General features: G+C 39.0%; 1 protein-coding gene across 1 annotated transcript in view; it reads right to left on the bottom strand.

Annotated features, from left to right (window-relative positions):
- Positions 1-261: 261 nt before the first annotated feature.
- DCDC2 (doublecortin domain containing 2) overlaps positions 262-27,653 on the bottom strand; it is a 151,540-nt gene continuing 124,148 nt past the window's right edge. The window contains exons 8-10 of the mRNA XM_069493406.1: positions 24,130-24,230; positions 3,646-3,948; positions 262-366 (exon numbers count right to left, since the gene is read on the bottom strand). Coding sequence (XP_069349507.1) covers positions 262-366; positions 3,646-3,948; positions 24,130-24,230 — 509 coding nt within the window. The remainder of the gene's footprint in view (positions 367-3,645; positions 3,949-24,129; positions 24,231-27,653) is intronic.

Below are 27,653 nucleotides of genomic sequence, written 5' to 3'. Positions count from 1 at the left end.
AGTGAAAATTCTCCTCTGTCTCTCTTATTTAATTTCTCTATATATAGCTTTCAAAAACTATGCCATAAAAATAAGTTATTCTCCTTTAGTAGCTACTAAAAGATAATAGAGTCTTTCCATTAGGCTTCTAATGTTAAAATTCAGTAGGTAGTATTCAACCATAGCGTCACATTGTGTTTAGCAATAACTATGTGCTTATTATTCAAGTATTGCCACCCTTAATTTTTCTTACAATCCATATATTCTCTTTTTAAAACTCATCTATGCCACGACAGCATAGTCCTTGTTTTGTTCGTTGTTTTCATTTTCTTGTGGACTAGTAATTTTTACTTCTGGCCTTGGTGGTCTTTCAGGATCTAATTCAGCCTGGAGGAAAATAGATCAAAACAAAGATACTCAGTTCTTTGGTTTACAAAGGTAATAACATTTACAAAGAAACAAATTACTCAATATTCTATTTCATCATCTAAATACACAACTAAAAACAGTTTTTTGTATTCTCTTTGTTTTTTCATTTATCGTTACCCAGTGGATATACTGTTCTGAACACCTTCCTTACAAAAGCCCTTTTGGAGACTGTAATCCGCTCTGTGCTTTAAAGGCACAGACTCATTTCATATGCTGCAAGCTTTATTTTTCTCATTTTCTTTTTCTTTATCTCCCTTTGAGCTTTTCTTTTCAATAGCATATTTATACTTTTCACTTTAGCATTTTCAGAGACAAGGGAAGAGAAAAATGCAGCAGTTCTACCCCCATGCCACATTAATCCAGTCCCCTACCTGGTGCTGTCCTAATTTTCATTTTCTCCTAGAACTCACAAATTCATTGTGAATCTGGTAATGAGCGCCATCAAGTATCAAATAGAGAGGAGCAGGACAGAAAATCAAAAGCGGAGGCAGCATTTCTCCAACAGCAACTATCGCTCCTCCCACCTGGATTTCTCCTATGTTATTAATGACATTGTCTCATGTACAACTCGTCTTTCCCCCACTCCACTGAACAAGAGGGAGTTAGAACTAGCTGCTTTGCAAACTCTGCTCCATGAAATCTTGGAGGCTCCACAGCCCCCACAAGGCCACCAGTCTGGGAGACAATAAGAGCAGCTCCAGATACCCCAAATCACACAGGCCATAATTTATGCTCTAAAAAAAAAAAATTACTGGGGCTATGTCTTATTTTATGTTGTTACCTTGTGAAATGTCTCAAACAGTATCTTGTATTAATATATAATACAAGCTCAATCTCAATAAATGTCAGTTGCTTACTGTGCATTTGTCCATATTCCCTGCTGGTTTCCTATAATCATATCTCACTTTGCACAAGAACTGTTACATGAAACAAAATGCTATGTGGTAAACTGAATTTTTAGTCATTTTATCAGTAAAAAAAATCTTTCTGTAAAAGTTAATTATTAATTTCTAACTTATAATTCATATAACTTTGCTTTTTCACATATTTGGTATGCTTAAAGAATACCTATACTGATACGTTAGGGAGAATGGAGAGAAAATATATCATCATTATAAGAAAGAGCTACATCAAGTAAGATTAAATCTCTTTGTGAGTAACTTCTCTGTCTTAGGCATTTTTATAGTCCTTAAAATCCCTAACTAGTCACAAATCAGGTACTTGCTCATCCAAGTTCCCAAGAATTTGGATTCACCCTCATTACATACCACAAAGACCTGTACTTCAGACTCTTGCCAAATTATATAACCAATTCCTACCAAAAACCCCTATTTTTCCTTTTTAAAAATATTTCTTTATTTGACAAAAATTGTATATATTTATGGTGTAAAACATGATGTTCTGAAATATGTATACATTGTGGAATGGCCAAATCTAACATACATATATGTTACCTCATATACTTATCATCTTTGTGGTGAAAACACTTAAAATCCACTCTCCTAGCAATTTGCAAAAATATAATACATTGTCATTAACTATAGTCACCATGTTGTTAAATAGATCTCTTGAATTTATTCTTCCTGTCTATTAATAAGTGAAAGTTTGTATCCTTTGACCAACATCTTTCCAGCCCTTACACCCCCAGCCCCTGCTCACCACCCTTCTACTTTCTGCTTCTATGAGTTCAACTTTTTTAGATTCCAGATATAAGTGAGATCATGAGGTATTTGTCTTTCTGTGCCTGAGTCATTTCACATAACGTAATGTCCTCCAGGTTCATCTATGTTGTTACAAATAACAGGATTATTTTTAAAAGATATATTGATGAAAGATGGAAGGACAGGTAACCATTCATTTCTGCAGAATCTATTTAGGTCATACATTGAATTAAGGTAGACCATTGGAAAAATTTGTACTTAGATCTTACTATCTAGTCCCACATACAATCACACTTTGATTTCATGCTGTAAGCTTTCATCAAAGGCTACTACAACAAACAGTTTTATGAAAACCTACTATCGCAGTTGCCATATAAATGACACTGAGGACTATGTAGAACTACATATGGAGAATTTCGTATAGAAGAGGACTGTGATTATCTCACCTTGAGAAAAGATGAAATGAGAGACATGCTGAGTGCTTTCATTTAGATGTTAAGAATATTTTGTGTAAGCCACACAGTGGATTACAGGTAACTTTGTACTGTTATTGAAACCTGGCCACAAGAACATTTTGCATTCTGCCATTGCTAAATTTGCTCTCCCTAAGCAAGATAAAACAGATCAGTCAATAAAAAATAATCAAGATGACCCCAATCATCAAAGTGGGTATCAGGAATATGAGTAGACCACGGCCCATGAAGAGGGTATAGCCTTGAGGGAGGTGGACTTTGATCTGCTGGGTGGACAAGAAGGGAGGGGACAGCAGATGGTGAGAATGTGTGCAGCACACTTGAGCCTAGTAGCAACCAGGCCATATTCATCAGCATGGAAATTAACCTATCCTATGGGACGTCTGTCCCATGGAAGAACACCAGGACTTTAGAGTATCCCTCTCCAGGGCCAGAGGTGAGAGAACAGGCTAGGAAGAGAGGCTTCACTACATATTTCTTTCTTTGTTCTTTTTTTCCTCCACCATATATTTCTTTATCCTCTCTGTATAATATATAGAACAATACATTATCAAGTACTTGGCATGTTGAGCACTTAATTCAATTAATCCATTTAAGGTAGACTAGACAAACTAGACTTTAATACTTCTGGAAAACAAAGAAGTCACTCATAATAAAATGGTGGTCTTCAGCTCATGTCTAGGTCTCACTGGTCTCGATATTCTTTTCTGATTTGTATCTCCTCCAGTCTTAGCTTATTTTTATTTTTTATATTGCTTTCTTTTATTATGTATGTTCTTAGAAGGCTCTGTAGATTTTTTGTAGAATGAGGTAGGAGAGGGATAGATGGATGGATGGATAGATGAATGGATAAATGTACAGATGGCAGGACAGACATATGGACTATCAGATAGGTAGACAGCAGTACTTGTTAACTGATTAAAGTTAGTATTGATAGTGAATGAAATGAATTAAATGGTATTGGATCTCTCCTACTCAACCATAAGTAGTTTCAATGAAAGTTCTAAGTACTTAATTCCCTAAGTGCATGCATGCACATGCACCACACACACACACACACACACACACACACTCATGAATGCACACAAAAGCAATAGAAATACCTCATCTTGTTCGTTGCCAGCTCCTTGAGACTTTCTTTCTTCCTGCACTGCTGGCTGAAGCTCATTATAGACCTGGTCCAGTTCCTCCCCATTTTCTTCATCGGTGCCCACATTCACACGTGCAGGAGCTGCCTGCTCGTCACTGTGGTCCAGGATCTCCTCGACTTGCTCAGGGGCATCTGCATCCTCCCCACCTCCTTCCTCTTCAATGTCACCGTTCATTCCTGAAAAATCTTCTTTCTGTTCTGCATCCTTGTTTGCTTTCTCTCCATCTTCTTCCTCATCTACTATTTCTGCTGGCCTCTGATAGACCAAAGGGGATAATGGATAAAAGTAAGAAGTATAACAGAGATTTTCCACTGCACATGATAGTAATGTAATAATTATTATATTATAGTCAAGTAAAATGTCCTTATATTTACATAGTATTTCACGATATATAATGTGCTTATGTTTACTGAGTACCTACCATATGCCACACTTCGTAAGTATTTTCTCACTTAATCCCCACAACTCCTGTGAGGCTGGTATCATTCCCATTTTACAGATGAGAAAATTAAGTCAACAGAGAACCAAGTATCTAGCCCAAGGTCTCAATGGAAGAGCCAGAATTTGAACTAAGCATGTGACTCCAGAATCAAGGAAACTAAACCGCAGAGTCATTGGCTACTGTCTTGTGTAACGTCTGGACCAGAGGAGGAGGTAAAAGAAGTTCTTTGTGGAAAGATTATCATCCTCAGTGCTATGGGTGAGGGTGATGGCACCAGGATGTGAACTCAGGTTTTCTGACATGGAATGTAGACAGCTTCTATACAATGTCTAAAGGAGTTGAAGGCTTTTCTCTAAATACAAAAATCAATTGTCATGCAGATGCAAGGCCAAGAAACTATATGTATTCTCCATAAAAATAATAAATGCTAAAGTATTTTATAAACTCTAATAAAGCATTTTACTGTTATTTGGATACACTAAATATACTTTAAAAGAGAACAGGAACCTGAGTTCTGAGTTCCAGAGCCAAGATTTTGGAGAAAGACCCAGGTCAAGTCCTGGCCAGGTTCTTACTGGCTACTACCTAACTTCTGTGAGTTTCAGATTCCCCATTTATAAAATAAGAATATAATAAAACTTCCATGGGGATTAAATCTGTAAAGTTATATAAAGTGCCAAGCATAGCAACTGGCACATCACAGATCCTAAAAAACATTGAAATCCCTTTCCATTTGTTATGATAGATTCTTTCTTTAAATTTTTTAATGGAGAGCCATGACTTTAGCAACTGGGATTTGAACTCCTGGGCTCGAGCAATCTTCCCACTTCATCCTCCCGAGTAGCTGGGACTACAGGTGCAAATCACTGTGCCCAGCTAGGATACATTTTTCCTGGAGCTACCATATTTCTTCATAGCCATCAATAAAATAAGTTTTTTAAAATGTTAGGATAGAAAGAATACAAGATTTGTTCTATGTTAGGATTCCAGACCTGTCTCTTTCTAGCAACCTGACATCGGACAGGTCACTCAATCCTCCAGCCTCTGTAAAAGGAAGGTTTAGGACTCAATTAGCCCTGACCTCCCTTCCAGCTCTGGAAGCCCAGTCTCTTCTAACTGACCAAACGACTGCTACGGGATCGTTAGTATCGTCTTATAAAAGTTAACATAATGCTTTCAGTTTGGGGAGTAAAGAAGGAAGAAAATGAAAGGGAGTAGACTAAAAGTTTAGAATAAAATTCCACACAACATTATTTTGAAGAATAAAGGGTTGGAACTGTGAATTCTTATATTCTGTCAAAAATAAAGTCCCAAAATTAATATATGATACCAAAGATACACTTTAAAAATGAAGGTAAAAACTAGTTGCTCTTAAGGCACTGCAAAAACCATAGTGCCTGTCATCATGTAGATTAAGTAACACAGCAGGCTGAGTTGTTCAAATTTCCGTTCAAGATGCCAATGTCAAGTAGTGGAGAGTCCTAGCTATTTCTAAGCATGTCATACAGGGTGAGGCCCTTAGGAAGGTAGAATGTTGGATGGAAACTCAGAGTGGGAGAGGGATGGATCTGCCAGATGGTGTTTTAAAAAAAAGGCAAAAGATTTACAAAATGTAACCCACAATGCTTGGCAAGGATTTCTGGTCTTTAATGTATGAGGCCTAAATGACTGAGGGTGAGAAAAGTCTCCAATCTCTAAAGGAGAGAGTAGTATTTCCTCATCTCCCCACCAGACCCTTGTCTCACCCTCTCTCCAAAGAGGACAAGCACAGCTGGGCACTGAGGCACACACTTGAGATGATGAAGGGAGGAGAGTTTGGCAAGAGAGGGGCCGGCATTTTCACCATAAAAACAGAGCAGAGGAGGATACATCATACATGAAAATCAGCCGCATTTCTATAAGCTAACAAATCTGAAAAGGAAATTACAAAAACAATTCCATTTATAATAGCATCACTCTCACAAAAATCAAATCACGGTGGATAACAGACTTAAACCTTAGGCGTGATACAATCAGAATTCTAGAAGAAAATGTAGGAAAGACTCTTACAGACATTGGCCTAGGCAAAGAATTTATGAAGAAGACCCCCAAGGCAATCACAGCAGCAACAAAAATAAATGAATGGGACATGATTAAATTAAAAAGCTTCTGCATAGCCAAAGAAACAGTCACGAGAATAAACAGACCACCTACAGAATGGGAAAAAATTTTTGCATACTACACATCAGATAAAGGACTGATAACAAGAATCTATTTAGAACTCAGGAAAATCAGCAAGAAAAAATCAAGCAACCCTATCAAAAAGTGGGCAAAGGACATGAATAGAAATTTTTCAAAAGAAGATATAAAAATGGCTAACAAACATATGAAAAAGTGTTCAACATCTCTAATCATCAGGGAAATGCAAATCAAAACCACAATGAGATATCACTTAACCCCAGTGAGAATGGCCTTTATCAAAAAAACCCAAAACAACACATGTTGGCGTGGGTGTGGAGAGACAGGAACACTAATACACTGCTGGTGGGACTGCAAACTAGTGCAACCTCTGTGGAAAGCATTATGGAGGTATCTTAAACAGATTCAAGTAGACCTGCCATTTGACCCAGCAATCCCATTACTGGGCATATACCCAAAGGAAAAAAGGTCATTCTGTAACAAAGGCACGTGTACCCAAATGTTTATAGCAGCACAATTCACAATAGCAAAGATGTGGAAACAACCCAAATGCCCATCAATACATGAGTGGATTAGTAAACTGTGGTATATGTATACCATGGAATACTACTCAGCTATAAGGAATGATGAAGATACAACATCTCTATGGTTCTCCTGGAGAGAGTTGGAACCCATTATATTAAGTGAAGTATCCCAAGAATGGAAAAACAAGCATCACATGTACTCACCAGAAAATTGGTTTCCTTGATCATCACCTAAATACAAATCTGGAAACGACACCAATTGGACATCAGACTGAGGTGGGGGGTGGGGGAGGGGATGGGGGTATGCCTACACAATGAGTGCATTGCGCACCGTTTGGGGAGTGGTAAGACTTGAAGGTGCTGACTCGGGAAAGGGGGGGTGGGGAAAAAAATATGAAACTATTGTTTTTAACTTGCACTGTTCACTTAATAATTTATCATGAATATTTCCCATATTATTTCATATCATTGTACAAGAAATAATGTATACATTATGAGGACATACTGTATCTAACAAGATATACTGTTAGACTCTTTGATTCTGTAAAATTAAATAAAAAAAAAAATATATAATAGCATCAAACACAATAAAATACTTGGGTATTCACTTAACCAAGGAGGTGAAAGACAGGTACAATGAAAACTACATGACACTGCTGAGAGAAATTAAAGAAGACATAAATAAATGGAAACACATCCCATGTCTATGGATTTGAATACTTAATACTGTCAAGATGTTGTACTTCCCAAAGTGATCTACAGATTCAATACAATCCGCATCAAATTCCCAATGATGCTTTTTTGCAGAAATAGAAAAATCCATCCCAAAATTCATATGGAATCTCAAGCAGCCCTGAATAGCCAAAATAATTTTAAAAAAAGAAGAACAAAGCTAGAGGACTCACACTTCTTGATTTCAAAGCTTACTACAAAGCTACAGTAATCAAAATAAGTACAGCACTGGCATGAAGACAGACAAATAGACCAATGAAATAAAACGGAGTTTCCAGAAATAAACACTCACTTACATTGTCAAATGATTTGTAATAAGTATACCAAGACCATTTAATAGAGAAAGGACAGTCTTTTAAACAAATGGTGCAGAGAAAACTAGATATCCACATGCAAAATAATGAAGTTGGACCCTTACCTAACACTACAGCCAAAAATTAACTCAAAATGAATCAGAGACCTACATGTAAGACTAAAAACTATAAAACTCTTAGAAACACAGGACAAAAGCTTTATGACATTGGAATTGGCATCAGTTTCTTGGATACAACACTAAAAACAGAGGCAATGAAAGAAAAGAAATTTTAAAATTTGTGCATCAAAAGGTGAATAAAAAGGCAACCCACAGAATAGGAGAAAGTACTTGCAAATCATATCTCTATCTGATAAGGGATTGATATCTAGGATATACAGAGAACTCCTAAAAACAACAACAATGAAACAACCTGATTCAAAAGTAGGCAAAGGACTTGAATAGACATTTCTGCACAGAAGATACACAAATGCCCAATAAGCACAAGAAAAGATGCTTAACATCACTAATCCTTATGGAAATGCAAATCAAAACTACAAGGAGATACTACTTTATACCTATTAAGATGGCTACTACTAATACTTTAAAAAAACCGAAAATAACAAGTGTTGATAAGAATGTGGAGAAATTGGATCCCTTATGCACTGTTGATGGGAATGTAAAATGGTACAGCCATCTAGAAAACGGTATGGCAGTTCCTCAAAAATTAAAAACAGAATTACCATATGATCCAGTAATTCTACTTCTGAGTACATACCAAAAAGAAGTGAAAACAGGGTCTTGAAAAGATATTCGTATACTCACGTTCATGGCAGCATTATTCACAATAGCTGAAATGTGGAAGCAACTCAAGTAAAATGTGGTACATACTCACAATGGGATATTATGCAGCCTTACAAAAGAAGGACATTCTTAAATGTGCTACAAAATGGATGAACTTTGAAGCCATTATGCTAAGTGAAATAAGCCAGTCACAAAAAAGACAACTACTGTATGCTTCCACCTATATGAGGTATGGAGTAGTCAACATTATAGAGACAGAAAGCAGAATGGTGGTTGCTAGCTGGGGGAGGGGGAATGAGGAGTCACTGTTTGACGGATGTAGAGTTTCAGTTTCCCAAGATGAATAGAGTTACGGAAATGGATGGTGGTTGTGGCTACACGGCATGATGAATGTATTTAATACCACTGAAGCGTAACTTAAAAATGGTTAAGATGGTAAATTTTACATTACGTGTATTTCACCACAAAAAGAAAGAAAACAAAACAAAATAAAACAGAGAAGAGGAAATGAACAGAGCCAAAGATTACATTTCTGCATCACTGAAGAGCAAGGGCTTCTAGGGAGTGCAGGAAGGAGCCTGTGCCAGGAGGCGGAGGGGCAGACAGAGAGGGCACACTTGTGAGGGGGCAGCTCGGAGAAAACACTCTGGGCTAGCTCCCCACTAACATGGCAGAAGCGGTGAGGGAAGAGCCTGGGGTCTCTGGCCCAGAGACAAGTTCCCTTCCTGGGGACTCTGCAGGACCTGGGGGAGATGGTCACTGTGGGACCCTGAGAGGCCTTCGAGGGACTGTCAGTTACCATGGCTTCAGCAACTGGGCCTGGGGCACCTGTGTTAAGCAGTGTTCTGGGTGCCAGGCATTCAGAGACAAGTGCCGGCATCAAGGAGCGCAGGGCACAGCGGGCTGGAAAGACTCCTAAACACATCATATTACGATGTGGCATGAGGAGAGAAGCAGAAAGACGTGTGTCAGGAAAGGGGCACTTCGGGGGGGGGGGGTGGCAGCCTGCTGCCCGATCTCCCGTGTTCTGGCTGTAAACAGAGACTTCTACAAGGCCGTGTCAACAGTGTTGGTGGGTGAAAAGCAACAGGCGAGAAAGGAGGGGCACACAGACATGCAAATGCCGAGCACCCCTCTGTGCCAGCCACACGCTCACACTCACACTCACACACTCCTCATTTCAGCAACCCTCACAGTAGCCCTCTGGGCACCTTTCTTATACCCATTACCTGAATAAGGAAAATGAGAAATCACTCAACACTTCCAATGTCACGTGGCAGGTGACAAGTGGGGCCAGCGTGTGAACCAAAGGCGGTCTTGTCCCAAAGTCATGGTATATCCTTCCTTGAACAAATAACACAAGAAGTTGCTGCTTCACTGATTCGCTATTGTAGGGACACTTCCAATGGCCGGAAAATATGACCTCTGCAGGAGGCAACAGGACTTCTACTGTTTAAAGAACTACCAACCTGAAAACAAAACATTTCTGCATTTCCCTCAAAGACTTTGTGTGTGAGCTAGGGAGAGAACCTTATACGGATTGCCAGGCAGCGTACCTAAAGCAGTGGTAATACCTAATACAACCCCAGAAATACCACCATACTCATGGCCAATAAGAGCAGATTTCTTTTTAAATCTCTGAAAATTGGATAATTATAAAGCACTCTCGTAGAAATTGTTTTCATCCTTACTGTGCCTATTCAGAGCAACTTGGATTTGAGTTTTAAAGAGAAGTTATATAGCATTTCTTAATTTAAAAAAATAATAAAAATCCCTCATAATTTACTGTAATCATTTAGGAATCTAGATATGGTCCTTGCCTCTTTGAGAATACATTATAAGTGCTTGCTAAAGTCTATTAAGGGCCAGGCGTGGTGGCTCACGCCTGCAATCCTAGCACTCTGGGAGGCCGAGGTGGGCGGATCGTTTGAGCTCAGGAGTTCGAGACCAGCCTGAGCAAGAGCAAGACCCCATCTCTACTAAAAATAGGAAGAAATTATATGGACAACTAAAAATATATATAGAAAAAATTAGCCGAGCATGGTGGCGCATGCCTGTAGTCCCAGCTACCCGGGAGGCTGAGGCAGGAGGATCCCTTAAGCCTAGGAGTTTGAGGTTGCTGTGAGCTAGGCTGACACCACGGCACTCTAGCTTGGGCAACAGAGTGAGACTCTGTCTCAAAAAAATAGATAAATAAATAAAGTCTATTAAGGTGACTACTTCTAAGTGGGAAAATCTATTTCTTTCTTGACTTCCAGATTTACATTGAAAAATGATAACTTTTTTTTTAGTTTTTAGTTTTGTATTTCTCAGTCTTATCCCTTTCTTTACCCCCAATTCCCAAACACATATACATTTTTTTCTCCTTTTAATGCAAAGGGCTGGTATGTGCCCTAATCTCTTTTTAAGAAAAAAGACATCCAGCCCTAAATGCAGGCCTTGTTCTCTTAGCCATTATCACCAGCACTGCTAACAAGCAGTATTATGCTTTCATCCCATTATTTCTATTAGACTTTCCCAGCACAGCTATTTCAGTAGTCATCAAATGAAGCCACATCTGGTTAGCTCAACTTTAAGAAATGCAAGATTATTGGTGCCGAATACCAATTTGATCAATTTAAATAAGACGATAACATTAGTTAAAAGGGTTTATAATCCGTTAAAATATCCCGAGTCTGGAACAAAATTTATTATTACAATGACACTACAATTCAGGGCCCAGAAAAAAAAAATGCTGCTATGACAGATCTGTAATGAATAAATGAAAAGCAATGTGCTTTTTGGTGTAATCTCCTTTGAAGCAAGCATTAAATTATTAAAGATGTTTCCAGTGTATATATCAATCAAATCACCCCCAGAAGGAACACTGGGTTTTATACACACACACACACACACACACACACACACACACGGATAAAATCCATACTATGGCAAGGGTCTGCAAAGAAGGAAGGCAGCTTCCTTCTACACGAGGGTGGGTGTCCAGGGTGGGAAGCAGATATTCTTTAGGATAAAAAAAAATACAAGGGACAAAGGAGGAGCAAGTTGCACACTCCCTCAATCTCCTTCACTCCTCTCTCACTGTAGAAAAACTGTAAGAAGAATCTGGTGCCCCCCATACAACTCAGAACTAACAACAACTCTGGGCAACTTCCAGTCTATTGAAAGAGTTAGATCTGACTTACATAGACCAACCATCCTCACTCTTAACTATGTTTATTTTTTGCTTCCAAGTTCCCCAGCATGCATTTTACACAACAAATTTACCATCCAATAGCTTTTTTAGTTTCTGAACTGCTATCTACTTTCAAAAATCATACAAAGGTGCCACAAGAGATACTCAACAAAGATGCCTTCCATAAAGTAGCACAAGCACTTAAGTAACATATGACTTTGTCTTCAGTTGGAGTGACAGGTTGGCAGTAGCCAGGTATGGGTATGACAATGCAGAGCATTTAGGTAGCATATTATGCTTCTCAAAACACTTTCACATATAGTTTCTCGTTTCATCTTCCCAACCTGTAGGCAGACATGATTATCCCCATCATATAGAATGGGAGACTGAGCCAGAGGAAAAGTCAAGCAACTTGCCAAGGGTTATATGGTCAGTGGGTGGCAACATCTTTCATCATCATTAAAAAGAAAAAATATAAACATATACGTGTGTGCGTGTGCGTGTGTGTGTGTGTGTGTGTGTGTGTATGTTTCTACTGAAGGACAGTGGCCCTCAGTGGTTAAAAACTGGTTACCATGGTGACCAGGCACCTAGCCAAGGCCCACCCCTAAAATGTGACTAATGGACCAATGAGGCAGGAGGGCTGAGCTGGGTTCCAGGTCTCTGCTTCTCCCTCTAGCCATCGCTGATCATGTTTCTTACAGACAGAGACTTTAAAAGCTGACTCCACTCCCTGAATATTATCCTTTTGATCTATTAAGTAGCATCAAATCAGAGATAAACCCCATTTCCTCACTTTTTGGGCTGAATGGCACTCCCCCTACTCATACGTTGAAGTCCTAACTGCCAGTACCTCCGAATGTGAATGTATTTGGAGAGAGGGTCTTTAAAGAGGTAGTTAAGTTAAAATGAAGTCATTAGTGTGGGTCGTAATCCACCATGACGGGTGTCCTTGTAAGAAGAGGGGATGAGGACACAGACACACAGAGGGATGACCATGTGAGGACACAGGGAGAAGACGGCCATCTGCAAGCCGAGGAGAGAGGCCTCAGAGGAAACCAACCCTTGATCTCGGACTTTCAGCCTTCAGAACTGTGAGAAAATAAATTTTTGTTGTTTTAAGCCCCTCAGTCTGTGGTAGTTTGTTATGGCAGCCCTAATAAGCTACACTCACCAAGTCCTACCTTCCCTCCCCAACCCACAGACATTCACATTCATATTCTTCTCTCTCCCTCTCACGGGCCCTGCTTGCTCTCACTCTCCCATCTCCCCTATTTCCTTAAAGGAATAGGGAAGTCAGGCTCCTCAACAAAAGCTAGAGGGCTGGCTGGCGGTAGCAGGGAAGGAAAGCCAAACCCAGCCCTTCCCAGACAGAAGTCTGGAGTGGGAGAGCCCTCCGTGGAAGGAACTGAGAAGATCCCTGGCCCACTCGTCTATGCCACACCATTGTGCACGCTGCCCGCGAGACCGTTAGCCACAGCGCTCTTCCTCCCGCATCCTTAGAGTCTCCTTCTCCCGGAAACCGTCCTGGCTCCAGGTAGGGAGCTGTCACAACTTGCCTGGGCCCTCATAATGCTTATTAAGATTATTTTAGGGCCGGGCGCGGTGGCTCACGCCTGTAATCCCAGCACTCTGGGAGGCCGGAGGCGGGTGGATCGCTCGAGGTCATGAGTTCGAGACCAGCCTGAGCAAGAGCGAGACCCCGTCTCTACTAAAAATAGAAAGAAATTATCTGGCCAACTAAAAATATAAAAAAAAAAAAAAAAAAAATTAGCCGGGCATGGTGGCGCATGCCTGTAGTCCCAGCTACTCGGGAGGCTGAGGCAGTAGGATCGCTTAAGCCCAGGAGTTTGAGGTTGCTGTGAGCGAGGCTGATGCCACGGCACTCACTCTAGCCAGGGCAACAAAGTGACACTCTGTCTCAAAAAAAAAAAAAAAAAAAAAAAAAAGATTATTTTAGTATACTCTAATCACAGGGTGCAGCTATTCTCTATTTATGTGGGACATGAAAATAATGAACATAAATTGCTATCAAGTAGATGCTCCCCAAAATATGTGGAATCATCCTGCAATAATGGGGAAATAGCAGGCTTGGCTCTGTGGAGGCCTTCTGGAAGTTTCTTGAAGTCAGGGCTTTTTCTTACTCATCTTTGTTCCCATCATCACAGATTAGCGTTACTCATTGTCTTAAATAAAATACAAATGTGCCTGCCACAGGTGAAAGTCAGCATAACATGTGCCTTCGGGAAGTACTAGTGGCGAGGAGGGGGCTCGTGTGTACCCTGCTCTCCGCAGGTACCTGGCACTACGCTCTGCACACCTCATAGGCACGCTCACGTTTAACCTGACCTCACAACAATTATTTGAAGAAAATATTATCATTATTTCAATTTGCTGATTAAAAAACAATAAACCTGAAGCATAAGGAGTCAGGTAAACTTGCCCAAATCCCACAAGTAGTGCCAGAGGGATGTGAATTCTTTTTTGACAGCTGGATTACAATAACTATTTTCCCAAGACAGTGAATGTACAGAGCGAAAGCATTCAATTTAATGGCAAATAGTTGCTTCCAGCCTTGCGTCTTCTAAGCTAGTGCTTCCCCATCACCTGGGGTCCTGTTAAATGCAGATTCTGAGTCAGGAGTCCTGAGCCTCCGCGTTTCTAACATCCCCCGGTGACACTGACCCCGCAGGCCCCCGGATGACACTGGGCGTGGTAGGGCTCTACACTACACGTAACAGAATACAATCATAAATATGCCACTTCCAAAAAAGCATTTTTGGCTAAAAGTTCCAATTGTAATAATGCCTTGAAATAATGCCTCTTTAAATGAAGGTTGCATTTTTATCTTAAAAACTACCAGTCAATTCACTGAAAGCTGGGAGAAAATGGAAGGACCAGGACTGACTGTTGACAGAATGATTTTTTGGCCATCAAGACAGTTCTACAAGATTTATTCTAATTACATCACCATGCCACTGTTTATTAAGAGTCATGTTATAAAAAAAGAAGCCCATCGTTGCAAAAGCCATAAATCAGGAAGATATTTTTACCTATGCTCAAAGTCTTCTCCCCCGATATTTACATCAAATTTCAGTCAATTTGTGACTAAAATTTTAAGAGAACGAGTTTTCAAGTAGAAATTATTTCTCCAAGGACTACATACACTCTGAAATTTCAGGAATAGCTCATGCCTATGAGTAATTATGTAATACTATACTCTATATAAAGCACAATTCTTGTGTTTCATTGGAGTGGAAAAGGGGCATTCATTATACTCTAAAATAATCATTGAACTGATGTACATAATGGTATAACAATGATTACAGAAGTCATTTAAACTTAGATGATTCCAGCCTCACAGCCTCTCTGGCATGCATCCAGAATGCAACTAGATTAATGGACATGTTACACATATCTGTACAATTACAGAAAATATGTCCCCTTAAACAGAGAGGTTTTTATAAGAAAGTCTGGGCTTTTACCTTTTAAAAAGCACACTATTTATTATAAGTAATTGCTCTTAATACTTGTTATTAGAAAAGCTATACCAGATTTTCCCCTCAACATGACACTGGTGTTGGCATTTTGAGTGCATTTTGACTGAGTTTGCCTCCACGTATATCTTGCTATTTATTTTGCAACTGACATTCTGAGAAAATGGTTGATTTGTAAGGCAAGACAGAAAAGGTCTGGTAGTTATTATCGCTGGCTACATCCTAGCAGGGACAGCTCAGGAGAAACCTGAGTACTCAAGTTTTCTAGATAATATGCATGCAGTTACTAAGGTTAACTCAGGATTCCTGAGGGGTAAGGAGAAAGATGATGGGATATGGAAATCATATGGAAATAAGCACAAAATATTGAAAGCGTCAATTACTTGGAAGGTATTTCCACAGACAGATGGGGCTGCCCACATGACTTACACTTTAAACTCACATCACACCTCTGACAGTAACAGCAGCACCAAAAATTAGAAATGGGGAGAGGTGTCTAAATAGAGACGACAGCTAGTGCCCAGCCCCCTTTGGAAGTGAATGTTGGCATTTCTTATGTTTACATCAGAATTCCTGAGGGATATATTTTAATGTTTAATACCTTTGCTATCTGACATAACAGCACAAGTTATAATCTTCTAGTCAAGATACTTTATCTAGGCACCCAACCCTCCTGCCCATTCTCACCTCTCAGTTCTCTCTCCCTGAAATAGTGACTTAGAAATTGGAGATCAAAACCAACAAAAATGAAGACTACCTTAGACGTCCGTTTTTTCCATGGAACATTTGCTACATTTTGAATTTGGGAAAGTGTGTGGATTTGTTTAAGTTTGGGGGCAAAAGGAACATCTGTGGATTTTATGGCAGAGTTCAGGCATAGATGTTGAAAGTACAGAAGTTATCACACTAGTTTTTATTTCTGTTCCCATGGAAACTAAAATCATCTCCTACCCAAGTTGAATGAGGTGTTTTGAAATAATCAGTTTCAATTTTTCATGATAGCAAAGTACCACTTCTTGTTTTCAGCTTTCAGAGGCTTACTTTCACAGGAAAAAAAAAAAAAGGTTTAGATGTGGTTTTAAGGCACAAAGACCTACAAAAAGGGCGGCTATATTCAGAGACATGACCCTGTACGTACAGAAGTAGAGTGATGCTTTGGCCAGATACCTGCTGGAAGCTGCCTCACTAGGCCCGTTCAAGCCCCACAAATTCCTGTGACACCGTATGAGAATATATAATAAATTGAAATTTTATATTTAGATGTCCTGAGACTATATAGTCATCATTAGAAAAAAAAATTCCCATTAAATTTTCTCACTTTAGAAGTAAATGTTGATTTTCTTTCATTTATATAAAAAATCTCTGAGGGCTATACTTTAATGTTTAGTACTATTTCTATCAATTGAACACAAATCTACAAATATGATGACGCAAAAAACCTTATTGATGATACACAGAGAGATCAAGAACCCCGATGATTCTTATCCTAACTCTTCCAGCTGTGTGCAACGCTTAGATCCATTATTTGGATATGAATATGATTCATTAAGAGCACCAAACTGGAAGCCAGGCCCCCTGGGCTCTTATGCTGACTTCCCCCTCCTCCCCCAAAACAGGCTGTGGGGAAAATGACTTTCTCCACTGTAAGGCTTTGTTTCTTCAATGGCAAAATAAGGAGTTTAGACCAGGTTCCATTCTAGTTCTAAACATTTTATAACTCTGTTTAGTAAATACATTTCACTGAAGTAGATTTGGGGGTCTGGTCGAAGGAAGCAGCCTCCTTTATCCTTCTGGGTAGTTTATGGTATATAAAAAAGTAATATAAATAAGCTCTTCATCTCAATTGCCTTTCCCAAGAGAATCTGCAAGTGGCTGCCAATGCACCATAAGTGGCAGGTAGAGTCAGTGATGAGACCAAGTCAGGCACGGAGAACAAAACCATGACAAACGCAGTATTTGGATTTCAAACCTCCTGTTTCTATAGCCTCTAGGCTGCAGATTCTTTAAAATGGCATTATATTTCTAGAAGTGTAGACTAATAGTCACACGCTCAAATGATTCCAGAAGATAAGCAGAAATGTATGCTGCAGCCAGTGGTAAACTGAAGAATACATGGCCTACTCAAGAGATTCAGATATTGTAAGCCCTGTGCCAGCTGAAAAAGATTCTCTTACAGAGAATCCGGTCACAGGCTGCGATTTGCTATCCCTAGTATGCAGTCTATGAAGACAGCTTAGTTTTCCCCCTGATGGATTAGTATGAAAGTGAATTCTGGTTAAATACAGCAGATTGAGCAAATGTGTTGTTTTCTTTTTCTTAGCTCCCTTCTGATGCCCATCTAGAGTTTCACTAAAGGCAATTTAAAAATGGATAAACACATAAGGACACAGAAGACCAAAAAGGAAATAACAACTGAAAAACTTGGGAAACAGTAAAGCAAATGGATGTGGGGCCAATGACAGCAGACCTGAGGAAGCTAAAATCTGAGGCTGCAGAAAGGGGAAGTCAAGACGCAAGCCTTTGCGTGCTTAAAAACCTACAGAAGGCTCGGGTTGGAGGCACTATCTGTCTCTGAAATAAGGGGCATAGACAGGTGTGTCTGAAACAGGTAGACTGGCTTAAAGTCTTTAAAAAAAGCAAATAGACCCCTCCAAAATCCTCTCCTTGAGAAATATAGGAGATATATTCTCTGGAGATGTTGAACTATAGGGACACTGGACTCAGGCACAGCTGAGAACAGGGCACTGTACTGAACCAAGGAGAATAAATCTCTTGACTCAAGGGCAAGGTCCCCAAGCCCCCTTCCCATAGTCAGATCTCAAAATGCTGACAGCCAGGCTTATATCACCCAAGCAAGAGAATGAAAGATTCCTCTCCAAGGAAATAGACCAGCCCAAATAGCAATACTTACAGATACCAAAAATTGGAGAGCGTCTGCCAATGAAATGGCCAAAACCAATTACCCTACAGTGGAACTCTTCCTGCCTGATGAGCTCCGCCTATGTGTACAGTGTTTCCTTAATGTCTCACTCTAAAACCTAACCACACAGCCAAGGAAAGCCTCTAACATGGAGACAGAAATCAAGACATTGAAAAAAACAAAGAAACCAAAAAATAAACTCAGAAGAAAGAAAGATAGGGCAGGAAAAGAAAGTTTAAAATAATAGAGCATCAATCCTTGGTGAGATAAAGGAAGATATCACATTCATAAAGCAAGAACAGGATGCTATAAAAAGGAACATTCTCAGAATATAAAAGAGCTCTTATAAGTTAAAAATATGATGAATAGGAAAAAAATCAATAGAAGAAAAAGTTAAGGCTTTTTATTAAAAAAAGAAGTTAAAAATGTTGAAAAACAGTAGAAAAAAAATCCAGAGATGGATTTTTAGGAGAGGCAATTAGAGGATAAGTCTAGGAGGTCCTGTATACAAATACCTGGAGTTCCAAAGAGAGAGAAATGTAGAGAAGGAAATTATCAAATAAATAATTTATAATTTTTTTTCCAAATTAAAAACAAACATTTTCAGAATAAAAAAGCCCACCGAGTACCCAGTCCAAAAAGCAAAAAGATCTATACCAAGGCACATAATAGGAAATTTTCAGGACACCAGGAACAAAGAAAAGAGTCTACCAGCTTCCAGAGAGGGCAAAAGGGTTATGTATGAAGAAACAGAATGGCATCCAAGTTCCCAACTGCCATTCTGGATGGGAAGGAAAATTGAGCAATGCTCAAAATTCTATGTGTTATATCGAACCTAGAATTTTATACCTAGCCATACTTATATTTGAGTGAAGAAAAAAATATATTCTCAGACATGCAAAGACTCAAACAAATGTGCCTCCCATGAAGCTTTTCTCTGGAGGCAACTGGAGTTGAGTTCCACAAAAAATGAAAGAGTAACTGAGAAAGAGGAAGACGTGGAATCCAAGAGATAGGGGATCCATCCAATGGAGAAGCAAAGGCAATTCTCAAAATAATGGTGAGGAAAAATACTAGAATAACTGTGAAAAGCAGATTAGGGAACAGCTCACCAGCTTGAGGCAGGTGGTTGGGGTGGGAGGGTTGAGAAAAAGATAACATTAAGATTTCACCATCCCTGGATGTGTCTGCATGTACCAAAAGGAGATTAACAGTTCTGGCAGAGTTTGGAGATGACTTGGGAGCAGATACAAAGGAAACAAAGCAAATAAAAAAAAAAAAAATAAGCAAGTACTAACCTAAGGAGGAGGAAAAAAAGAATTACACAAGAAAGGAAATGTAACTAGAGAACTTAAAAATAATACTTACATAGTGAGAATAATGTACAGATTAAATATTAACTTAGCCAAAAACATTATAAAATTACAGTGAAAAGAAAAAAGAAGAGGCAAGGCATGTCTGTTTGTGTGCATGTGACCTTGTTTTTGGTGAGGGGGAGGGTTTGGTAAGACATCTAAATAATCATCTTCCATAGTCACTACATAGAAAACTACTAAATAATATCTAAATTTGAAAAATAAAATCAAGAGATTTGTTTTATTAAATTTGAGATGCCAATTAAAGGGGTCACTATTATTTCATGACCTTTAAAAATAAAAGATTTTTTTAAGTACCAATTAAACTATGACATGCCATTACTTGTAAGAACCAAGCACCTCAGAGGTATTAAAATGGGGTGGGGGGTAGTTTTAGAAATGTAGCTGTGCATTCCATGGGAAATTGCTAAATTAGTTTAAATCAGTTACCTCTGGGGAACAGGAATTGAGGTAGGAAGGAGTAAGACAGGGGATTACAATTTTTGTCATAATCCTTGTTGAACTGGTTAGCTTTTAAAAATACTATGTGCACAACTTTGATTAAAAAGCAAATTTAAAATAAATAAGAAAATAGTATGTATCACGAACTCCCATTAAAAAAAATTTCACTGCTCCAATGTTCATGATGCTGGATGAAATGCCATTTAATGGAACTACTTAGCATAAAAACATTTTGCAATTCTCATTATTTTACTACTCAAAATCACCTACAAACTGATGGGAAAAGCAATGAAACAATCCAAAACCACTCTAAAGTTACTATCTTCTCATCTTCTGCTCTCTTCTGTCAAATGAAACAAAATCCAAAATATAATTGCTTATTTTTTTTTTAATAGTTATTTGCCTGTGTTTCTCAGATGGTGGATTCTCTTGCCTGATCCTTAATTACTAGGGGCTGTTTACTTAACTAAAATGGAGCAGGCTCATTTCTTGGCTCCTTCGCTTAGAAAAGCATCATTTTATTAATGGAGCATATCGACACATGGGTCATCAGTGTCAGTAATCACAGGTATTAGCTAATCAGGCACTTGCTCCACTGCTCATGGGCAACCTCAGATGGATTTGGAATGTGCATGCAAAAACCAAGTAATTTTTAAAAGAGTACTTTATTCTTATTAGATCTAAATTCTCCCCTCGGAAAAGGTATTTGTTCTGGCCTCCCCAAATACATTTAAAAATGTGAAAATTCTTCAGTTTCCTCGTGGGTTTGGAAGTAGCACTAGGTCCATCATCATTAATTTGTCTCTAACTAATGAAAAGAGTCTGGACATTCGAATGAGCTCAGAGGAGTCTTAGCTGGAACTAGTTCACAATGCTCCTTAACACACACATTTTCAAATACACCTGCATGCACACACAGATACACACATGCTAGATGGTACCAGTAGAGGCTATCAAGGACTGTGAAAGGTCTGAAGTTGTGCCCTACTAGCAAGAGAACATGTTAGCCTGCCGCAGTTTGGTGGATACGGGCAGAAGACATGAGACTGGGTTGGAGACAAAGGACTTTATTGCTCACTGCAACAGCAGTAGCTAGAATATCAGCATTTGCACCCAAGGCCCCATCCCCACAATGACAAGGGAAGGCTAGGTGGTACACACAGTGGCTTGTAATTCAGGGAAAGAGCCTCAAGCTTCAGGAACCCAATTTTTTTTCAAATATTTTTATTGTAGTAAAATACATATTACATAAAATTTACCATTTTAACCACGCTTAAGCGTACAATTCAATGGCATCAAATCTTTTACAATGAGTAAGTAGTAAACCTCCCTGAACCTTTGTATCATAGGGAGACATTATCTTCATTAAACTGGACAATAAACAAACCAGGCCTTTGCCCCAGAGCAGGGTTTCTCAATCTCAGCACTGACATTCTGGGCTGGATAATTTTTTGTTGCAAGGATTGTCATGTGCATTGCAAGTTATTTAGCAGGATCCCTGGCCACTCCCCACTAGATGCCAACAGCACTCCCCTAGTTATGACAACCAAGTGTCCCAGAAATTGCCAAATATCCCCTTGGAGGCAAAATCCCCTCCAGTTGAGAGTGATGGCTCAAGACGAAGTCACGCTCTGTCTTTCAAGGCCACTCACTATACAAACATCCTTGAAAAGGGAATGCAGAACAAAGGCGTGCAGTGCCTCTGCTCACAAGTTGTGCAGAAAGACAAGAGATCCATGAAGACCTACCTTCCAACAGAGGCCGTGAGATTGACTTCTAAAATGTAATCCGATTTTTAGGAATAAAGAAATTACTTGACCAATTTGTACATGATATTTATACACAAACACACCCCCACACACCCTTCTTCAAGGCCCTTTGACTAATATTACAACACAGACCATTTAGATGATAGGAAACCAGTCCAAAGAAGTTAGCTAATGGCACACAAGAGAGTGTATGTAAATACCTTTCATAGCTGAGTCAGGTAGTATACTATGACTATGACATTTCCTTTCTTATTCAGGAGTTTTTTTTTTTCTTCCCTAAGTTAATCATCAGCTTTTTTTTTTTTTTTTCATTTACTACTCTGCCCCCCAGATCACTCCTCTGCTTTGAAGTTAGAGAGACAGATTGCACTTAAGTCCTACTTCCTCCACTTAATGGTTCAATCTTGGGCAAGTTATATCTTTCATAAATATAAAATGGGGATGGTAAGACCTATCTTACAGGGTTGTCTTCACAATTATATGAGATAAAAATGCCTAGTCCAGTGCCTGGCACTCAGTAGCTACTGTTTAACTCACATCACCATTGGGGCATGTCCTCAGGTTATTTTTACTGTAATACAGCTAATGGCCTTTAAACTAATTTCTCCACACTCAGTTTTTCATGATATTGATAACGTAGCTGCTTAGGATGTAGAGCAAAGGTCACCAGACCACAGAAAGAACAGCTCGAAGACCTGACTTTATAAGCACCTCATACCAATCAAATGAAGTACTAGACAATCTCAACACTATGGCCAAAAGAGTCAAAGAAGAAAGTAATTCTGACCTTTCATTATCTGACTTTCTTTCTTTCAAGCTGACATCAATTTGTTGATGTTGCCCACGCTTCAGCAACCTGTTTGTCAGTATCTCTTTGCATACTTGCATTTTCATAAGCTAGCACTCACAAGTCCAATAAGAAATCAAGCTCTGCAAACACGTACCCAAGGCTGCTCAAGTGTTATCAGAGATCAATTCTCCCTCCCAACTCTCCTCCCCTTATGCTCATCAAACTTACAAGTAAAGAAATACCTCTTACGGATTTGCAGGTTATTTAATAAGTGATTAGCAGAGAGATTTCTCTTTTGCTAATAATGCTATGATTTTCTCTTAATATTTGGCGTTTTGACTTTAGAATATAAATTAGTCTTAGTTTCTGCAGCTATTCGGTGTTATACATACATGATGATTACTCTTCTTTGTCTTAAAGTATAATATTTAATTATAGCTTCACAGAAGACTTAAAATTCCATTTTCCCTCAGGAAAAATACCTATAACTGGAGTTTATGAAAAATTATTAGTTATAGCTAATCCTGGATAGTAAATTGGATTTTTGAAATCTGCGTGATTTTTAGCACATTAGGCTTTTCATCAGGAAGGCGACACTCGCAGAAAATGCCTGTGGAATAATCAAGCAGCAATTTCACTGCTGCACTGTTAAGACAAACACAATTGAGAAGATCATCTATGGAATTTGCCAGATTGTGAAATTTGCTTTTAGAAAAGGAAATATCACATAACGGTCAGAGGACAAGTGGCGATTCCTAGTGACTTCTCCCTTTCCCCTGAGTCTGGAATTATCATTTCCCCCTCCTCTCTAAATTCCAACCCTCCACTGAGAATTGCAAGAAAGCTTGTTGAATTCTATTTAAAAAGCATGACTTTTCTTTCTTGCATCATTTGCCAGAATTAACACTACTGAGTCCCTCTATAAGCACACATAAGTGTGTGCGTGTACACATACACAAGCACTCCTGAAAGTACAGTGGGACACTGGCCAAAGAAAGAAAATCAATACACACATAGCAAATATTTGAGTTGCATTTATATAAGCAGTTTCTTTATGAAAAACAAATTCCAACCACAACAATTTCAAGGACCCTAAAGGAGAGACTATCATGGCATTAAAAAAAAAAAAAAATGTTTTTCTACATGGAGAAGGACTTTTTTCCTAGATAAAACCCCCAAGCCAATACTCTTTTTTGTATCAAACTTTCTTTATCTTATCTTACACCTAACTCCATCCCATCTTGCTGTTCAACGCCAGTTTTCAAAGATAGGCCATTTTCTATATTTGAAAACAGACTCAGTTCAAATGGCTACTCTTTTTAGGAATACTTGGAAGAAATGAAGGGTGCTTTTTGTTATATTTTTAAGTTCAATCAGCCACATGGCACCTGAGAGGGTTTCATATAGGTACAGGAAGAGTATGTAGCTGATGACACAAACTTGAACTAAAAACAGGAATAATTGGCTTATGCATATTTTAAAGGCATGGAGAGTACCTGGTCAACTGGAACCTCAACCTGAGTGTCTTCGTCTTCATGGACTTCTGCTGCCCCTCGTGTTTCAGACCTCTCTGCGCCAGCTTTGAAAATGCCTTCATCTGTTGAGACAAATACACAGTGACAATCAAAATCCAACTGTGACATCTTGTGGCCGAAAGCTGAAATTACAATCAAACACCTATTGATCATTTTTTAATAGGTATTCAGGTTTCCTTTTTAGTGACAGGATTTTTGTAGTCCCATTCCCTGACCGCCCCCCCCCCCCCCAGTTCTTCTACTTTTTGATTGAGAAAAGATTCAGTGGTCAGAACAAGGCTGATGCAGTAGAATAAAAAGCTCTGGAGAAATTCCTGTTCACCCTTTGGCTATTGATTTCATAACAGCCTGTACAGCTATTGAAGTGGGAAGAACCTCACAACTATTTTCTCAGTTCTCCCCTCCTATACATGAAACAGTGATTCTTGGTGCTTTAAATTACTACTTTCAGAAATTTACCTGACCCAAGAGAATGCTATACATTCAATATAATGTATTGAAATAATTATCTCTATTTAGAGTATTATAAAAAATTTTTGATGCAACAGAATCATAAAGCTGACTTTCCACATCTTACAAAAAGATCAATACCATTGATTACACACATTTCCATGAGATTTTCACAACCTATGACTTTAAAACTCTAACCATAAAAATGTAACCTAAATCCCTAAGACTTCAGGTTAAGCTCCTTCAACATGCTTCCCTCTGGAAAGCAACAGTAGCTGTTTTCCATATTTGAAGTAGTTTCAATGTCTCCCCTCAGCCTTCCCTTCTCCAGGCCGAGTAATCAAAGAATCACAGACCCATCTGTCATTCTGTCTATCTACTTGCCTCAAGGGAGGTTCGGCGCTTCAGCCACCCTCACAGATGTTTTCCCTGTCCAATTTTTAAGGCTCTCCAGGGACGGAGATTTTACCTCCTTCCCTGGTAATCTATTACAGTATTTGATTACCCCTAAAGCCTAGAAATTATGTTTTTATCTTTCGTCTTAAAACCCTTTCTACTTCTCTAATGGAAGCTTATTTCCCAGAGCACAATTTTTAACACATTTCACTTGATAATACTATATATTGTTAAAGTTATGAAGTCACTTTTAATTAAACATAAAATATATTTTTACAGTTGTTGAGGACCAATTATATAAGGCACAATAGGAGACGATGGGACAGCCTAAGATATGAATGAGATGTGGGCTGTTCCCTCAAGTTGCCTGTAGTCCGATGAGGAGACACAGATAAATACACCACCAATACGGTGCACTGAGGCAAGTGCTATCGTGGGTTAGGGCCATAGCAGAGTGTTACGGAAGCTGAGAAGATACAGCCAGATGAGAAAGGAATGAAGGAAGGAAACAAAGGATGGAGGTGTATGTTTAACATTCATTTCTGACTTCTGAAATTACCTTAGAAGACAACAATCACAGTCAAATGCTGGACTCAGTAGACTACAGTTGTGACTTATGTACATGACTTTTTGGATGACATTTTTGCATCCAAATGTTGCACTTGCTTACAAAGAGACTACAAAGAGAAATCTATAGATAGCAAAGGAATATAGTCTTAATACTCACATTCAATGAAATGTTTAACTGTATCTAAGCAGAGCTATGAATTGTTTGCAGATGTGTTTTAGAATAGGCATGCCACCAGAGAAAAAGAATACAATCAATAATAACAAACAAAATACAATCGAAAGGGCAGCGGAATAGAAAATGGCAACCATGAGGACATAAACAGCAAAGAGACAACTCAGCAATGCTCAACACTGTGTACAGTGGCACAAAGATAGAATACAAAGATAAAAATGTTTGCCTTGGGTGTAGGGGGAGGATTTTGTTCATCAATGAACCAAGATGTTTAAAGTATCTCCATTAGTAGCACAGAGCAAGAAATGAAGATCAGAAAAGAATTGACAGGAATAAACAGTGACCAAAAAAAAAAAAAGAGAGAAAACAGCTAGAAAGTGATTTTGTGACAGGAGAAAGCCTACTAGGATTTTAATTTTTACTATAAATGTTATATAAAATTAAAGGTAGAATAATATTTTAGGAGAAAAAATATTTTAAATAGCATTTTTTATTATAAATGGTTTGTATAATACATATGTTTTTAGAAAACTTGGAAGATGAAGAAAATAAATGTCCTTCTAACTCATGGCCCAGAGACAGCCAACACCAATATTTTGACAACTCTTTCCCTCTCTTTCTCTGTCTCTGGAGTCTCTCAAAGATACACACACACATTCATATAACTGGAACCTTATTAGACATACATATAATTTTAAAAGTAATCTTTTACTTTAAAACCGTATCATGAACATTTCCTATGCCATTAAATGTTACTCGAAAATGTAATGAACTGCTACATGTAGTGGTCCCATACTTTAATTAATGAACAACATTGAATAATGAAAAACAGTAAATTTTTAATGCATAGAGTAGATTTTATTCATTTGATCTAGTGATAAATGCATATTATGACCCACAGCGTAATAGTCACCCTGGGAAATAAGCAGCATCTCGTGGGGAAAGATCACAGAGCCCCGGACTGTTTACTTTCCCACATTCACACCCTGTAGCTCCTTTCCTGTCCTGTGAGTCCTCATTGTCCAAGAGTAAGCATGGTGCACCACACACAAGTCTTTAGTTAATGTCGACTGAAATATAAGACAAAAGACAAGTCCCCTGGGTCACCTCTTTCTCCTGTGCTGGCGCCCTCCTGCTCTATGCCCCCCACACCCTTGTCCCTTACCCACTCTGCCCTGTAGTTAACCCTCCCTTCCAAAATGGTCCCCTGGGCACGCTGGCATCCTGGTTTCAATACAATTTAACTCAAATACATCCTCAGCCTCTTCTTTGAATGCTTCTACCTCATTTGAAAGGAAACCTCATCAACCCATGTGTCTCCCCATCCTGTCTGTATCTCACCATCAGAGTAGCTTCAAAATGCAACTGACGGGCCATTCTACCACCCTGGCTTGAATGCGGTGACTCTTCACTCCATTGGTGCCCCCTCAACTCCGCCTTACCACACGTCCTTTTCCTCACACGGAGTGACTTCAATAGCATCCTGTGTGCAGTCAGGACCAAAGAACTTGTAGGTCATGGTACCGCTGTGCTAGCTCATGTCCCATCCCACCACTTCCGCCCTGGTCCCGGCTGGCTGCCCATTGGGGGTTGTGCTCATGGTTCAAGTCCCACTCAGCTGTCAACATCTCTATAAAAAGTGCCTCCAATCTTATCCCCTACCCCCCAACCAAACAGAACCCACAACTTCCTCCTATGCACTACTCCTCTATCTCACATACTTCGCCTATTCATGGGTCACGCTTAATTTTATCAATTTCTTTTATCAATTCTGTCCCTTTTCCTGCCAGACCACAAGCTCTGTCAGACATAGACCACAATTTTTGTCTTTGTGAGTCCTGTGACTAGCACAACATCAGCCTCAAAACAGGTTTTGAGATGTTTGTTAAACTGAACT

Source organism: Eulemur rufifrons, chromosome 18 (genome assembly GCF_041146395.1).
Source record: "Eulemur rufifrons isolate Redbay chromosome 18, OSU_ERuf_1, whole genome shotgun sequence".
In the NCBI taxonomy this organism is placed as follows: domain Eukaryota; kingdom Metazoa; phylum Chordata; class Mammalia; order Primates; family Lemuridae; genus Eulemur; species Eulemur rufifrons.
Note: the sequence above shows the minus strand (reverse complement) of the source record. Positions and strands in the feature narration are given on the sequence as shown.